General features: G+C 44.9%; 1 protein-coding gene across 1 annotated transcript; it reads right to left on the reverse strand.

Annotated features, from left to right (window-relative positions):
* Positions 1-9,159: 9,159 nt before the first annotated feature.
* On the reverse strand, positions 9,160-15,989 carry LOC123410128 (disease resistance protein RGA5-like). The gene is made up of 3 exons (XM_045103015.1): positions 15,534-15,989; positions 15,041-15,439; positions 9,160-11,261 (listed from the first exon to the last, which is right to left on the reverse strand). The coding sequence occupies exons 1-3, from the start codon at positions 15,956-15,958 to the stop codon at positions 9,296-9,298; spliced, it is 2,790 nt and encodes a 929-aa protein (XP_044958950.1). The 5' UTR covers positions 15,959-15,989; the 3' UTR covers positions 9,160-9,295.
* Between the last annotated feature and the right edge of the window lie 1,124 nt (positions 15,990-17,113).

Here is a 17,113-nt window from a genome sequence, read left to right on the forward strand (position 1 = left end):
ATACTAGGGATCAAGCCCTAACAAAACTAATTCGATTACATGATGAATCTCATCCAGCTCCTCACTGACCAGCAAGCCTACGAAGGAATTACTCACTCCCGATGGAGAGCATCATGGAATTGGCGATGAAGGAGGGCTGATGATGACGAGGATAGAAGATTCCCCTCTCCGGAGGCCCAAACGGACTGCAGATTTGACCTCCCGATGAAGAACAGGAGGTGGCGGCGGCTCCATATCGTTAAACGAGATGAAACTTCCTCTCCTGCTTTTTCTCCAAAAATAGGATTTTATAGTGCTAGAGTTAGGGTCAACCGAGCCTCGTGGGCCCCACCACCCACCAGGCCGCACGAGGGGGTGGCGCACCCTGGTGCCTAGTGGGCATCTCGGCCTCCCCTCGAGTGGATCTTGGTTCCAGTATTTTTATTTTATTCCATCAAAAATCTCCAGAAAGTTCCGTCCAATTACGAGAACTTTTATTTCTGCACAAAAGATAACATCATGGTAATTCTGTTGAAAACAACGCCAGCCCGGGTTAGTTTCATTCAAATCGTGCACATTAGAGTCCAAAACAAGAGCAAAAGCATTGGGAAAAGTAGATACGATGACGACGTATCAACTCTCCCAAGCTTAACCAATTGCTTGTCTTCAAGCAATTCAGTTGACAAGCTGAAAGTGAAAAATAAAAACGTTTACGAACTATTGTGTTCTTGTTTAAATATACATGCTTAGAGAGGTTTTCAGCATAAATCATGACTAACTATATCGGCAATAACCCTTGGAAACTGTATTAGCTCATATGAATGGCATAATCAACTAGCAAGCAATAATAACATAGCTCAAATGCCAACAAACTTTGTCCAAACAACCATGATATAATGTTACAAGAGTGTTATCTCGCTAGAAGAAGAAAAAGAACAAGAAGGAGGAGGAGGAGGATCTGATGCGGAATTTTATCAGTGCCTTCTTATTGTTTTCTGGGTACACATCCTCCCTGTTTAATGTCGAGACGTGTATCCGGAGAACAGTGGGGAGGTTCTGCCGAAATTCTATGTCGGATCCTAAGCCTAGCATGGGAAACAAACCCAATCTACACATATTCTGGTGGGATTAGGACCTATCTTTATCTATTAGCGCGTAGGTTGCATGAACATAATAAAATTGACATACTTAATTAACTCATGATTATATATTGTGTGTTTAGTATCCATGCAAGACGAGTACTTAATTAACTCATGATTATATATTGTGTGTTTAGTATCCATGCAAGACGAGTGATCGTATGTGGATGTACACCGGTCACAGTAATTAGAAAGAGATCACCAATGAATGGTTAACAAGAACCGAGGAGTTTGTAAAAGCCGTATTTGCAAATGGCGACAGAAAAACCTGGTGCCCTTGTCGTAAATGCGACAACTTTTCATATTTGACAAGGGATGAAATAGGTAAACACCTGTAGAAGAGGGGCATTACGTCTAATTATACGGTATAGACATGTCATGGTGAATCTGCCCAATGGACTAGAGTTGAGGTGGTTCGTTGTGGCATCGACGAGCATGGTACCGAAATTGAAAACATGGCGCAAGACTGGTGATTCTTGAGATTCGGACGATGAGATGAATGAATCTGCAAAGACCTTCTATGAAATGCTGGAGTCGTTCAGTTTTCGGCTAGTTTATTCATAAATTGGTCAAGACTCTTCTTCTTAATGCAAAGACAAAGCTCCTGCTGGTTTTTCAAAAAAAACTATTAAAGTCTTCAAAACATCCTCTTCACGAATACACTGAGCTTTGTCAGCTGGATGTCATCGTACAAGTAATGGCTGTGAAGGCTCGATTCAACTTGGGCAGAGAATGATACGACGCGATGATAACATTATTTGGACGCTTTCTACCCACACGCTATGTCATACTTGCAAGCCTATACCACTCGTACAAATTACTCCGTGTACTTAAGATGTCCTATGAGAAGATAGATACGTGTGAGAAAGGATGTAACTTATTTATGCTTGAGTATGCGGGCTTGAACTATTGTCCCATTTGCAAGTTTGACAGTTATGTTGTGGTAGACAACGGTATGAGTGAGAAGGGGACGACCAAATCCCCGTTAATGTTCTTCGGTATATGCCAATCATACCAAGACTTCAATGTTTTTCATGATCGAAGAGACGGCAAGACAGATGACATGACATAAATTGGTTAAAGAATCGAACTAGGTGCAGATGTGAATCACATGTTGGTCCACACATCGGATGATTTTGCATGGAAGCACTTCGATGCATTACATTCGGATAAAGCGACAGAACTAATGGGTATAATCCGTTTTGTATGAAACTAATCTTCAGCTGAAACTCTTTCACACTCTTGGACAATACTTGAGCGCGGACTATGCTTGGCGTGTCTCCTGACCCAGCCAGGACGTCTTCGCCTCCTGCTGGAGGGCGACGAGAGGGATCGGGACTGCATGTTGGGTTTTAGGAAATCTAGCAAAATCCGATGGATCCGCAAAGCCTGGACGGAATTCATCTCAGATGTCGGGCTGTAGGAAGATGACATCTGCCTCTTGGAGCTGACAGACACGAGCCATCTCACGATGAAGGTCCATGTGATCCGCAAGCAGGGCCGGGCCGGCAAAATTGGAGGCCGTGTGCTAAACTCTAAAATGGGACCTACTATAGTATAATACTCCTTCCGTTCCTAAATATAAGTCTTTTTAGAGGTCTCACTATAGAACTACATACGGATGTATATAGACATGCTTTACAGTGTAGATTAACTCATTTTGCCCCGTATTTTGTTCCCCTAATAAAATCTCTTTAAAAACTTATATTTAGGAACGGAGGGAGTATAATAGAAAATAGAGTGATAATAATGTATAGTTCATACTCTCTCATGTAGCAATGGGATGGATCAAGAATATTATATATTCAACGTTGTGTTGCATATATAGTCCTTCCTTAGATTCAGTTAGATCTTCTATTCTTTAGTTTTTCCTTGCGTATTTTGGCAAATTATAGATTATTTTTCTGATGAAACCCTAACCTAGATGTTGGATAAGTAAACGTCTACAATATACAAATAGATAAAAGAATGAAAATTAACTACAAGGTATTGGTAATAAACTCAAAGGGCAAAACTAGAAAGATGAGAAAACAAAAATATTAGTTGAACTCATGGCTAGAGCCACCGGTCATTGGCCGATGGAAAAGGAGTTCCATCATTTGCCCAAAGGAATCGCTCATGCCTTCCTGGTTCTGAGCTATTGCTGTACGGAGCAAAAGATCCATCAGCGTTGTGGAAGAAGAGACACAGAAGTAGACTGGATGGAGTGGCTCATTTGCTGAGAGAAACCTTTTTTTTAGAAATGGAGAGACAAACGGTTCGGAGGGATTGGGGGATCGAGTAGTTGTTGCTTCATCGTGGTGGTGCATGGTGCATGCAAACGAGAGACGAACCTCAATTTCTTTGAAGCCTACAGGACCAACTGAATTGTATATTTGCAAGTGGGCTTGCTACTGTGTAGTTTTGTAAATCAGGGGCCCCTAAGAAGTGGAGGCCCTGTGCGCCCGCACAGGTTGCACTCCCATCCGCCCGGGCCTGTCCGCAAGTCGGATATACAGGCGCCATCAGAGGGTTTGACTGAAGAATGACCTGATGCTAGATGGAGCCTATGCCTAACCGATGGACCCTACCTACACTATTGCTGACCGTTGTGGTATTGTTGCTCATCCAAGTATTGTCTCTTGTTTAGCAGCCGCCCCATGAACCAGCTTCCTATAACTAGTAATGATTGGGATTCTAACCATGTCTCTCTCTCTCTCTAGTGAGATGATAAAATTTCATGTTGTGTTTGTGCTTCCTACTCACTTTTGTTGCTTCTTCAGCTGGGACTAGGATGTGTCCTTTTTTTTAGTCAAAATTGTTGCAAAGGTACTGCATGAATAATGATATCGCACAAGATCACATGAACTTGTTGCAAGTAGATGCAAAAGAGCATTCAAGTCTGTATACGCAAAGAAGAGCGGCAGGGTCCCAGATGATGTTTTCACTCGGTCCGGCATACCGTCGGTCTCCATGATCGCTTCCGAAGAACCCATGGATGCAACCTGCAACAAGTATCTTCATTCTTTCAGTAAAGATCTGAGGCCAGGGACAACTTAAATGATAAAACCTGTTATGCTGAAAATGAGGAAACTTCTCAGTAGGAGAGTGTACGCTGTAACATTGCGCGGTCGAGGCAGAGCAAAGCAGAGGAAGCAGACCACTCACGATTTTCCTTTAGGAGAGCTAGAACCAACTCCTAACAAATATTCTTGCTGTTAAAATCTAAGTCACACGGTATACATTTAGACACCATCTAAAATACAAATAATAATCGGTTTTGCCAGCAGTTACAACTCGCATCTACTATTTTGCACCTTTGCTCTCGTTCTGGGCCGTGCTGTGTTGGCTCGACGTGACAAAAGTCTGAGCATACTCAAGCATGTAAAAAGGGCAATATGGTCACTTGTTTTGGGCATGTATCATCAAATGTACTCACTCTGTCCCATATTATAAACGTGTTTTCTATACTAGTATAGTGTAAAAAAATGTTTTTATATTATGGAACGGAGAGAGTATTTGAAAAGAGTCAAGAAGCCCAGAAATTCAAAGTACAAATTAGGACGATGTAACTAAATTATCAATCAAACATGTTGATTGCAATCTTTGTTGGTGGCTTACCAAGCTGACGGTTTGCTAAATCAAATAGGACAATGTAAGGAGTGGTAAATTATCAAACAAGATAGCGGTAAAAAAGTTCTCGGATTTTTTTTCTCCCCCTCGCTGCGGTTGTGCCCGGTTAGTTCCATTATCACAAAGCCGCTTCTAAATTGGCCTGATTCCTAGATCACGCAACCACACGAGCTTCTTGCCGTCCGCCGCATGAGATCCTTGCCACCCTCGGCACTGCCATCTTCACCTGCACCGTGCGAGCTCCATGTCGCCCCTTCCTGGACGTGGGGGTGCATGGCATCCTGTTCACTAGCAAAACCTAGGAGCATCATCCGGTCGATGACCTTCTCAATCCCCTTCTCCCTCATTTAGCTGCAACATCACCATCGTGTGGGGCCCAACACATCAAGATAGCGGCACGACATGTTGTGTGTTGTGTCGGGCACGACTACGGCGGGCTGGGCCGGGTCATGTGGCATCAAGCTGACGGTTTGCTAAATTAAATAGGACAATGCAAGGAGTGGTAAATTATCAAACTAAATAACGGTAAAAAAAATCTCAAAAAAATTCTCCCCCCTCGATACAGTTGCGCTCAATTGGTTCCATTATCACAAAACCGCTCCCAAATTGGCATGGTTCCAAGGTCACGCCACCGCACGAGCTTCTTGTTGTCCACCTCACGAGATCCTGGCCGCCTTCGACGCTGCCATATCCGCCTACGTCGTGCGAGCTCCGCGTCGCCCCTCCCTGGTCATGAGGGTGCACGACGTTCTGATCACCAGCAAAATTCAGGAGCATCATCTGGCCGACGAGCTTCTTGATCTCCTTCTCCCTCATTTGGCTGCAACGTCGCCATCGTGTGGGACCCGACATGTCAAGATGGTGGCATGATGCGTTGTGTGTTGTGCTTCAACTCTCCTACGATGCAACTGTGTGCAGAGTTGGCTAGACGATACATGGTTGTCAAAAGCACTTACCAGATTGTTTTTATACAGTTGCCAGATTGTAATTATATGGTTGTTGGTTTGCTCCAATGCGGTTGCCCGATTTCTTTAACATCATCCACTTGATTGTTTTTTATAGAATTGACAAGTTTTTGGGAAGCACTTATCATGTTATTTCTAAAACAGTTACTACACATAGTTGCCACTTTGATTCAATGTGATTGCCGGATTTTTTTGAAATTACCTACATAGTTTATTCCCAGGTTTTTTGCAAGGCCTAACATTACTGGCAACTTTTCTTTTAAGGGAAAGAAACTTTTCATTAATCAAATATGATGAGTACATTCAGATCAACACTCGCAACTTATTAAAAACTTTGTTGGTATTACTCTGTAATGTTCAGCTGTTAAGTGATAGAAGCAAAGTTTAGTACTAGCAAACATCATTTAGAAGTAATTAATTACCGTCATAAGGGATGTGTGATCGTCGTAAAAAAATATTACGTTATTCATAGCACCCAGGATAAAATGATAATTTTACATATTGTAGTAGAGCATGCAGTAAATGACTGTAGCAAATATTTTAGCAGGTCGTGTACTAGCGATTCCATGTGACAGGGTCCTGTAGCGCCTTACATGGTACTGGCGTTTGTATTGCTCATTCCACAATGTTTCAGGAAAAAGTAAACCCACATCGGATAGATCAAGCACGTCTAGGGGAAATCGGACGCTCAGATCATAGCGCGACGTGTGTGCGCACTAAACCAGATAGAATTTCCTTTTTTAATACGTCAGGTGTGGAGAGTTTTGCCCATGTGGGCGCTGCTAGGGGACTGGGTGCTTGCGCTGGTCATGCACGTGCACGCGGTGAAGCACGGGTGATGTGGAATAGAGCGCCGCGATTTGTGATGTGGAATTCGATTATATGAGCAGGGTGGGCAAGTAGCTGATGCGGTCTAGATGTTTCTCCTGACGTGCTCACACTTGTGAGCTTGGCGTCTGCTGTCGAGCAGTGTGGAGATGAGCGTGATGGGAAGTCAATGCACTGTTATGTGAGGACAATTTTTGTGGTTTAACCTACAAGCGTTACAAAATGCAGATCTGACCTATTTTTTTTAAATCCAATCTAATCTCTTTAGCTAACGCCAACACCCCTGACGTTTGGGTTACACGGAAGATGCCACAGATTATGGCGTTTGGTTCGGGCTGCTAATGTGGCAAAGGGCCAGACGCCAGGGACCCTGGCGCCTGGTCGCCAGGCCCAAACGTCGTGCACCTTGGCGTCTGGCCAGTTAAGTCAGTCAGTCGCTCGGCCCCGCCCCATCTGGTGCATCTTGTTGCTCTCCGCTAGAAACGCATATGGCTTTCGCCACCTCTTCGCCCTCACACTCCATCTCCCCTAACCTACTTCCTCCTTCGTTAAAGTGTGTGGATCCAAGCCCTCCAAGCATCCTTGAGGTAATCTTTTTCAATCCCTTCATTTGTTTTCGTTTTAACATCTTATTTTCAGCGTATTTGTGAAGAATGGATGATGTGGGTGACATAATTGCAGGAAATGCTATGCTTGATATGTATGCCAAGCTATAAAGATTGAGGCCGCCCCAGAGGATGTTCAATTCCACATAAATTCCAACCACCGCAATCCATCCCGTTGACAAAATGAAGCTTGAACTACGGATGTTTTCACCAAATCGGGATGGAAATTCGGAGCGCCTCGAACTACAAAACCACCAACCATGGACCAAGTCAAGAATAAACATTGGGGGATTCCACCATCCCTGGCTCGAACTACAACACCGCCAGCCACCGACCAAATCAGGACTAAATTGAGTATGATCCAAGGGCACAATGAATACAAAACAAATGAGGATCCAGCAGAATGTAGATGCACGGCAGATCTTTTCTTCTGGTAAGGTACACGGTATGTCTTTCCTAACAACAGAAATTTGGGTTACATATCTAAGTCTCAATCTAAGAATACACAAATTTTGGGACGGAGGGAGTAGTATTTTTCTTCTAGTATGTCAAAAATATCTTGTCATCTCCAGTATTGGACGGTTGGGGTTCGCGTCGGCCATGCTCTTGAAATCATCCTCCGCAGCCTTCACTTCCGCCGCCGTCCAGGCATGGCAATATATAAAGACAATGTCCAGCCGAGCAAGGCTCGAGAGGCGTTGGATGCCAACGTCGAAATCGACCGCAACAGATTTGGGCTTTTTGAAGCTATAAAGTTTAAGCTCCTTGAGCCTCGGCATAGCCCCCGGTTCAAACATTAAAACTCCCATACGAGTATTGCGAACCTCAAAACTCTGCAACTGTTGAAACCCTTCATGACTGATGATGAGCCGCCCAACGTTTTTTTTTAAACACAGTGACAAGTCGATCAGATTGGGTATCAATCCAATAATCTCAATATCCTGCTGCTCTATCTTCGGATCGACGAGAAATAACATGTGTAGATTCGGAAGTGACGCGAGCCATCTGCTAATCCAGCTGACATCTTGTCCATATACACAAACCTCCTGGATACAACCCAAAGCAGGGAGGAACGGCTCTTGTCCATCCTTTTCTCCCAGTACATAATCAATACGCAGGGAACGGAGGCCGCATTCGTCCAGTTTACAGAGAGAGGACACCAGCTTTTCCTTGGACTGTTCTAATTTGTCGCCTTCTATCCCATCAGTGTCCAATCTAATCCTCAGCTTTCTCAGGTTTGTTAGTTTGCCGAGCTCTTCCACAACCTTCGACTGCAAGGCATCAACGCAATCAAGCTCTTGCAAGTTTATCAAGTTTCCAAACCCATCTGGAAGCTTACAACCGCGGTAAACAAACAAACGTGCCAGTCGTTGTAGCCGAGTTGTGCTTTCAGGAAGCTCACATAATTCATAGGATGTAACAAGTGTCTCTAGATACAGTAACTCTCCAATTTGCCTGGGTAGCTCCGTGATTCCTGAACAAGAACTACAACACCACCAACCATGTACCAAGTCTGGAATAAACATTGGGGGATTCCACCATCCCTGCCTTAAACTACAACACCGCCAGCCACCGATGGGACTAAATTGAGTATGATCCAAGGGCACAATGAATACAAAACAAATGTGGATCTGATTACTGCATACAGGTTATAGAATATAGATGCACGGCAGATCTTTTCTTCTCATAAGGTACACGGTATGTCTTTCCTAACAACAGAAATCTGGGTTACATATCTAAGGCCCAATCTAAGAATACACAAATATTAATGGAAAAATACTAGGAGAGATAATCTACTATTATAAGATAAATAACACTTGATGCAACCTCAAATGACAATCCACTTTTGCCCAAAAGAATGTTACCGTTTTACAGAAGCAAAAAAAAAAAATGCTTTCCACGAATTCGTGATACTTGTCTTACTTATTCCTAGTCATTCCACTAATTCGTGATACTTTCAGACATATACAGAAGTATCAGTTGTGCAACACAAACCACAAGAGGACACCAGCTTTGAGACAAAGAGGTAGCCCGAATAGAAATGTGGAGCTTTATTTGTTGCAGCGTCCACATCAGAGTGACTTGGGCTCCATATATAACCAAAGGTGCATCTCGGTTTAGGCATCTAGGACTTCACGGCTTGCGTTGTAGCTGAAATAGATTACCGCTACTGCTCGCCAAGACAAAAGTACAAACTTGTTAGTAGTAACATATGCTGCGGACCAAGTCTTGTCATCTCCAGTATTGGACGGTTGGGGTTCGCCTCGGCCATTCTCTTGAAAGCATCATCCGCAGCCTTTACTTCTGCCTCCGTGCAGCCAGTGCAGTCTATGCCGACAATGAGGCGAGCAAGGCTGGAGAGGCGCTGGATGCCAAAGTCGAAATCGACCGCAGCAGATTTGAGCTGTTTGAAGCCATAAAGTTTAAACTCCTTGAGCCTCTGCATAGCCCCCGGTTCAAACATTAAAACTCCCATATGAGCATTGTAAACCTCAAATCTCTGCAACTGTTGAAATCCTTCGCGCCTAATGATGAGCCGCCCAGTGTCCTCTCTGAAAGACAATGACAATTCCATCAGATTGGGTATCAATCCAATCATCTCAATATCCTGCTGCTCTATCTTCGGATGGTTGAAATATAACACATGTAGGTTGGGAAGTGACGCGATCCATCTGGTAATCCGGCTCATATCTTTTCCATATACACAAACCTCCTGGATACAACCCAAAGCAGGGAGGAACGGCTCTTGTCTATCCTTTTCTCGCAGTACATAATCAATACGCAGGGAATGGAGGCCACATTCGTCCAGTTTACAGAGAGAGGACACCAGCTTTTCCTTGGACTGTTCTAATTTGTCGCCTTCTATCTCATCAGTGTTCAATTTAATACTCAGCTTTTTCAGGTTTGTTAGTTTGCCGAGCTCTTCCACATGCTTCGACTGCAAGGCATCAACGCAACCAAGCTCTTGCAAGTTTATCAAGTTTCCCAACCCATCTGGAAGTTTACAACCGGGGCGAACAAACAAACGTGCCAGTCGTTGTAGCCGAGTTGTGCTTTCAGGAAGCTCACGTAATGCATAGGATGTAACTAGCGTCTCTAGATACAATAGCTCCCCAATTTGCCTGGGTAGCTCCGTGATTCCTGTACCAGAGATATCCAAGTATCTCAGCTGATAGAGTCTTTCAATACCCTTGATATGACGATTTTTCAACTGATCACAGCTTTGCAAGTCTAGCACGCGCAAGCATTTTGACCTCCCAAGCGAAGGCAATAGCTTGATATCCCCAAAAGCACTGATTGACCGCGCGTGTGACAAATCCAATTGCTCCACGATTTCTTCATCCTCATTTCCCTTTAGAGAGAGGCGACGAACTACGCCATTAGGCTTGCATTGTTTCTTTAGGACAGTACACATGTTCTCTTCGGAGGATTTCTCAATTAGGAAATCAAGGATGGTGTCATGGACTCGGCAATACCTTGCCTTGCCGTCATACCCTATGTTGTCGGGCTGTATTAGACTTCGGTTCACAAGCTGGTGAAAATATTCCTCTCCTAATTCCATGAGATCTTGTCCACTTTCTCCATGGATAAAGCCTTCAGAAATCCATCTGCGTACCAACCGTCGCCTTTCAATTATTTCGTCTTCAGGAAACAGAGCCAAGTACAATAAGCAGCTTCTTAGGTGGTGGGGAAGATCAAAATAACTAAGAGATAATATGTAATTCATGGTCTCTATTATATCACTTTTGGCCTTTGAAGAGCGTATTGAATGTCGCACCCGATCCCACTCTTCTTTTGTTTCCCTTGTTGTGGCCAACAAGCTAGAAATGGCATTGATGGCCAGAGGTAGACCACGACATTTCTTCAAAATTTCATTGGCAGCTTCTTTCAAGATATCAGGACAGCTTTCTTCACAACCAAATATCCTCTTGAAAAACAATTTCTTTGAGTCAGCCTCACAGAGTGGTTTCATCTCATAGACAAGATCTTCACTAGAAGGAGAACAAGATTTGGCAACATCAACTATACGTGTTGTGATAATTATTCTGCTGCCCAATGTATTCTTGACAAATGCACATTTCAAAGTTTCCCATGTTCCTAACTCCCATATATCATCAATTATGATAAAGTACCTGCAACACAGTTTTATGGACATAAGCATTAGAGCTCATTAGATATTTATAGTAATACCTATCAAGTAACGTAAAATCCTGAAACAATGTCACATATGTGTGCATCCTAGATATAATACACCTCGATGTAATTGTCTAACATCGATAAATATGTCATTATCTAAAATATACTTGTACGATAAGTGAAATCCTGAGAGCATCTCACAATAATACACAGCTACAAATGGGAAGGAAACTCAAAGATAACAAGTCCACAAAGAGTACTAGGTACAAGCAACTCCAATGCGCCGACCATTTGGTCGACTCGTGTCCGTTTGAGTTGAAACGGACAACAACGCCGGCACAATGCGCTGACGCAAATCCAAATCACGTTCACTCGGTGTTAGTTTGGACGCATTTCCAGCCCAAATTTGCGCCTGATTTGCGTCCACATGGACACAAGACGGATGTGCTGCACGTACGCTTAGAGCCCGCGTGTCGTCCAGCCAACTACCACCTCGGTCATAGACAATGCTGCCCACCTACCTCGAGCACGCATGACAGCGATTAGAAGCGTCCAAACCCGTCTTTCTTACTTGCAAGCGTGCGATGGGGCAGTCCTCATCCATTTCTCCTCCCACTCTAGTCCACATCTGCTTCCTCGTCGGCGACACAAAACCCTAGCCGTCATGGGCTTTTTTGGCAAAGCCAAGGGCAAGCAACACCATGAGGCCGGCTCATCACAAGGGCCGGTGAGGCCGCCGGCAAAGGGGTTCACATTGGTGCCGGCGCCACGGGATGGGAGGGCGGCAGCGCCAGTGGACCGCCAGTAGATCCAGGTGCACCACTCACAATACCATTGGAAATACCGCGTCCCGCTGCCATGGACGTACGTGAACCATCCCCACGGCTGGCACCTCGACCCCCACCGCATTCCGGTGCCGGCCGTGCTAGTCTAAGTGCGCATGCCAACATGATTTGGGCCCGGCGTGCTCTCCTTACGCCGGAGCAGCGCCGCAGCCCCGCCTACACGCCAGACTCCCTTAACTAACTCCCCTAACTAGGACATCTGGTTCGCCACCAAGCACGATGTGTGCCACCGCGACACCGTCCAGCTCGACGCCCGCCCTCCACGGCTCCACCGACGTCGGTGGTGGTCAAGCAGTAGGGTGAGGAGGAGGAGGAGGCATTCCTCAAGGCGTTGGAGGAGGCAACCCGACGTGCCATTGAGGAGTTCCAGTGGGAGGACTCCTCGAGGCCTGGCCTCGAGGACACGTTGTAGCTGACGGTCGCCAGCTGCAGCGTCTACCCGCCACTACCACCGGCCCCATCGTCACCGCCAGCATCCGTGCCCGCACCACCCGCGCCCATCAGCATCTACTAGTGGCAGGGCGTCGTCCGAGAGTGGGTGAGCGCGCCGCCTGTTTGGCCGGGCACGACGAAGGAGGAGGAGGCGACGTACCTCGCGGCATGAAAGGACCACACATCGAAGGAGGAATGGGACAACGGCCAGGCCCGCATGTAGCAGGAGCCCGAGGAGGAGGAGCGCCGGCTTTGTTGGGTGCGCGGGGAGGAGGAGGAGCGGCGGGAGCGCGAGGAGGAAATGCGTGCAACGCTAGGCAGATCCACCGCAACAAGACATCGTGGAGCAGGTGACGCTAGCGGCGTACCAAAAGGACTTCCCATGGGCTGAGCCGCCAGCATTCTTTGACCTCACCCGCTCCGATGACGAGGATGACGCCTAGGGTTGTGGGCTGGGGCGGCTGTTTGTTATATTAATATTTTAATATTTTATATTTGATTTTATGGACTTTGACATGCTTTAATATGCATTGTTATTAATGTTTAATTATTTTAAACTCTTTGAGTTTTTAAAATACCCGTGTGGACTAATGCGTCGGCTGCGTTGGGCACACCCACAGATCCAAAGGCAAAACCGGACATGTCCGTTTGCTTGGTCGACCCAAACATATAAAAAACGGACAAAAACCACGTCGATGCGTTAGAGTTGCTTTTATATACAACTGGTAAACATGCCCTTGCATTGCAACTGGAAAAAAATAAAAATCACACACTTCTAATGGTTCAAGGCCTCCTTGTCCAGCTCATATTGTAACAAGAAACCGCCTGGTTCAGACATGTGCTGTAATACATGTACTATAGCACCCCCACCCAGTGGTGTCAATAATCTAACTGGGCATGTCTTGCACTTTACTTCTATGACAAATATGCCCATTTGTTGCACCGTTACATACATATACATATAGAGTAAATATTGCAAACATATCCATGCATTTTAACGTGAGAAAAATACCACATGCCCTAACCTAATAAGCATGGATCATGCTGTCAATGTAATAACAACATGACCAATAATTTAACATTGAAACAGTTTTGCAAATAGCAAAACACAGCCTGAAAGTTTGATGTGCAAAATTTTCCAACGACCATCGATTTTTTTATGATATTGTAGTGTCGTACAACAATATGTGTATGCATAGTCGAATAAGGTTTTACTTCTCCAACTTACAAATAACAAGCACATTCATAAATGTACAAATTTTTTTACCAAGTAAAGCTTTGCACACTTAGAGCAATAATGAAGTAGACTAAGCTGGCCCTTGTGGCTGGATTGTTTTGTGAGGTTGGGAGTTCGACTATAATTTTTTTTGCCACGTATGAGTCATTATTTCCCTGCCCAACAATAAAATTGTTTTCTTCTGGATTGCGGGTTCACACTGTGGAAAGGTAGGGTTATTTTTGTAAACACGCATGACGGACTAATAATATCTATTTCTTTTATTAGTAGAGATAGATATAGATTTGATCGCTATATAAGGAAAAAAAACATTGCCATAGGATGCAAACAAAAAATAGCAAGATTTAACAACCAAGAGGAAAAATTATGAATTCCTTGATGAGATGATGAGGCCAAGTCAAGGCAGCTGTTGCGAGTGGGAAGATACAATGTTTTGCCACTGCCAATAGCATGTTGGCAAGAGGATAGATATCGAAACAATGTTGGGCATTTCCTATTTTCTTTTCTGTTTTGGTAACAAGTTATTTCCTCGTGATTGGTAGGACCACATATTGAGTGGGTCTGCGCCTCAATTCTTCATGCAAATTGCTACCAAAGCAGGAAAGAAGCAACAAATTACGGTTATCATTATGTTAAGCTAGTCAGGCTGGTCCTAGCTGACCTCATTAACTCCTCTATTAATTCTTCCTTTTTCTATTTTTTTGATACGGATATAGATTCTTCAACGGATATTTGATATCCATTCAGGATAATAGTGCTGATAACCGTAGGTTTATAGTCTCTAGAAAGCCCATGTTCTTAAAGTGGCTAATCACAAACCTAATGTACTGCATATCCGCTGACACTGGTTTGCGCATGCAAGTGCTTTGGGTCCTTAGAAGATAGATATATTCACAATCATGTAGTGCGTGCTGATATTTGTCTTGCGGAATTGCATGTACTTTATTCTTTTCACTGGCGCCATGTCACAACTAATTTAGTAAACAGAACATAGCCGCAAGTTTGACAAACCTGTGACAATCAATTGGAAAATGTGTGGCGCCAGAAATCTGCATATAGATTTTAGCTATATCTTATAGTGAACAGATCGACATAGGTTGCAAAAAAACAATGACTTCAAAATTTAAACACAATCATAAAAGTTAAGGGCGAATGTAAATCACACAAAGCAATCTTCATTAGCTAAATTCTAGGCAACGGATTATATATACATGAGCTAATTAAACAATGTTACTTTGTAAAGTAGATCTCATATATGTACCTTGTGTCTTGGAGTAATTCTCGAATCTTGTCCATGATGAGTCGTGCATCATCTAAATTAGAGTAAGCATCGTCTTTCTTGGTGATTTGTGATAATATAGATCTTAGTATCGCCTTCATGTCAGGCTTGCGTGAAATCGAGACAAAAGCCCCACAGTCAAAGGTCGCTTCAAGATTGACCCGGATCTGGTTGGCGAGTGTGGTCTTGCCCAACCCTCCATATCCAACGATAGAGACAAATTGAAGTGATTGGCCCTCTTTCTCACTCAGCCACTTGACAAGTTCATCTTTTGGTCCATCAATTCCGACAAGCTCCGTAACATCTTTGTAGACTGCACGAAGTCGAGGATCCACCTTCTCTTTTGCAGGCACAGAGGTGGAGGACTCGTCGATCTTGTACCTTGAGTTGCAACAAATCGGAAACATCTGCTTAGTCACAAATTTGATGGTACTAAGTACTAACACTGTAACTGTAAAACAAGATCTGATAGTACCTTAAGAATCTGTCGCTGACATCCTTGATTTCTTTCTTGATGTCTTTGACCTCCTTGGCGATCTTGCGGCGGGTCTTGATGTCCGGCAGCAAGTTCTTGCATTTGTCCATGAGCTTGGTGAGGCCATGAGCCTCGGAACCGGAGGACTCGTGCTCCACGAGGACCATGAACTTGTCGATGTTGTCCTCGATCTTGTAGGACATCTCCCGCACCGCCGTCACGCGCAGCTTTGTTGGTTCGTCGGGCTCCTCCACATCTGACATCTTGAGGAGGAACGCACACATGACCTCCAGCTCGTCCTTGAGGAACTTGATGTCCCCACGGACATTTTTGAGAAGCTTGTATTCATCTGTCAACATAGCTCCCAGCTTCCTCAGGAGGGAACCCATTGCCCCTGTGGATGCGCTCACCAGAACTTCCGCCATTGTTGCTCTCTCTCTCACTCTCTCTGTTGACTTGGGCTTGCAGATGGCGATGGCAATGGCAAGCACGGGAAAAAAAGAACCCAACCCACCCCCGACGCGTTAATGTACACGCCTACACTCTGCATACAACCCAACCTCCCACCCCCGGCTCATTCGTGGGCCTGCTTGGAACCTGGATTATTGATGCCGAGCACATTTCCAGCGCTCGTCCTGTGGCCATTTACCCCATCGCGTCGTTCCAACAGCGTACTCTCACTCGTATTCTATATAATGTTTGTTTAGCAGATCCCCCGCTAATTCGGGCGAGCTACATGGTATACACTGAGACAGCTTTGCAGGGATACATGTGCTGCTCACTCCTCGAGATATAAAGCGTGCAAGGGCACTCAAAGCTGCCTCTAAAAGCATCTACTGACCGACTTTTTAAAACCGCAGACGCATGCGGTTCTGTTCCCGGACACTGACTATTCAAGGCTTAAATTTATTTTCTAAAAGGACGATGCTCTGCAGAACGATTTCACCGGCCCAGCACGGGCCTCCCGATCCGCCAGCTGTAGACGGGCCGCGTCGATACATGTCCATACATCATTTTTTTCTTAATGCAACAAATTTCATTTATGATGTAGTAATTTTCGTCAACGGTTGCGATAAAAAAAATAATTATAACAAAAAATATATCTACGTGATCGTAGCAAAGAAACGAAGCTGATGGTGCGTGGTAGCAAAAGTAAAACACCGGTTGTAGCAAATATCTACGTCGCGGACGCCACGCCGATGATCCTCCTCGTGCTCCCATGCAAACCAGGCCTCCCATTTGAGAGAATCTGCAGCATACACGGGGTTGCGCCGCTGCTCAGGCGCCAGCTGCTGCCGCCGACGCCTCACCTCCTTCGTATGCGCCCGAGCCGACCGCGGCACCGCTGGCACTGGGATCCTCTCCGGATTCAAATGCCAGTCATGCGGCAGCATGACGTCGGGGTAGGGGAGGGGGACGCGGTGCTTCCAGTGCCACCTCACCTATTGCACTGGTAGCTGACCCGCTGCTGAGGCATACGACCCAAACAGACTGTGACGGCTGAAATGATTGCCCAGTTGGAGTTGCTCTTAAGCCTTAATTTTTTTTCTAACTACTGGATGCCTTAAATATCACATCTT

Source organism: Hordeum vulgare, chromosome 7H, assembly GCF_904849725.1.
Source record: "Hordeum vulgare subsp. vulgare chromosome 7H, MorexV3_pseudomolecules_assembly, whole genome shotgun sequence".
In the NCBI taxonomy this organism is placed as follows: domain Eukaryota; kingdom Viridiplantae; phylum Streptophyta; class Magnoliopsida; order Poales; family Poaceae; genus Hordeum; species Hordeum vulgare.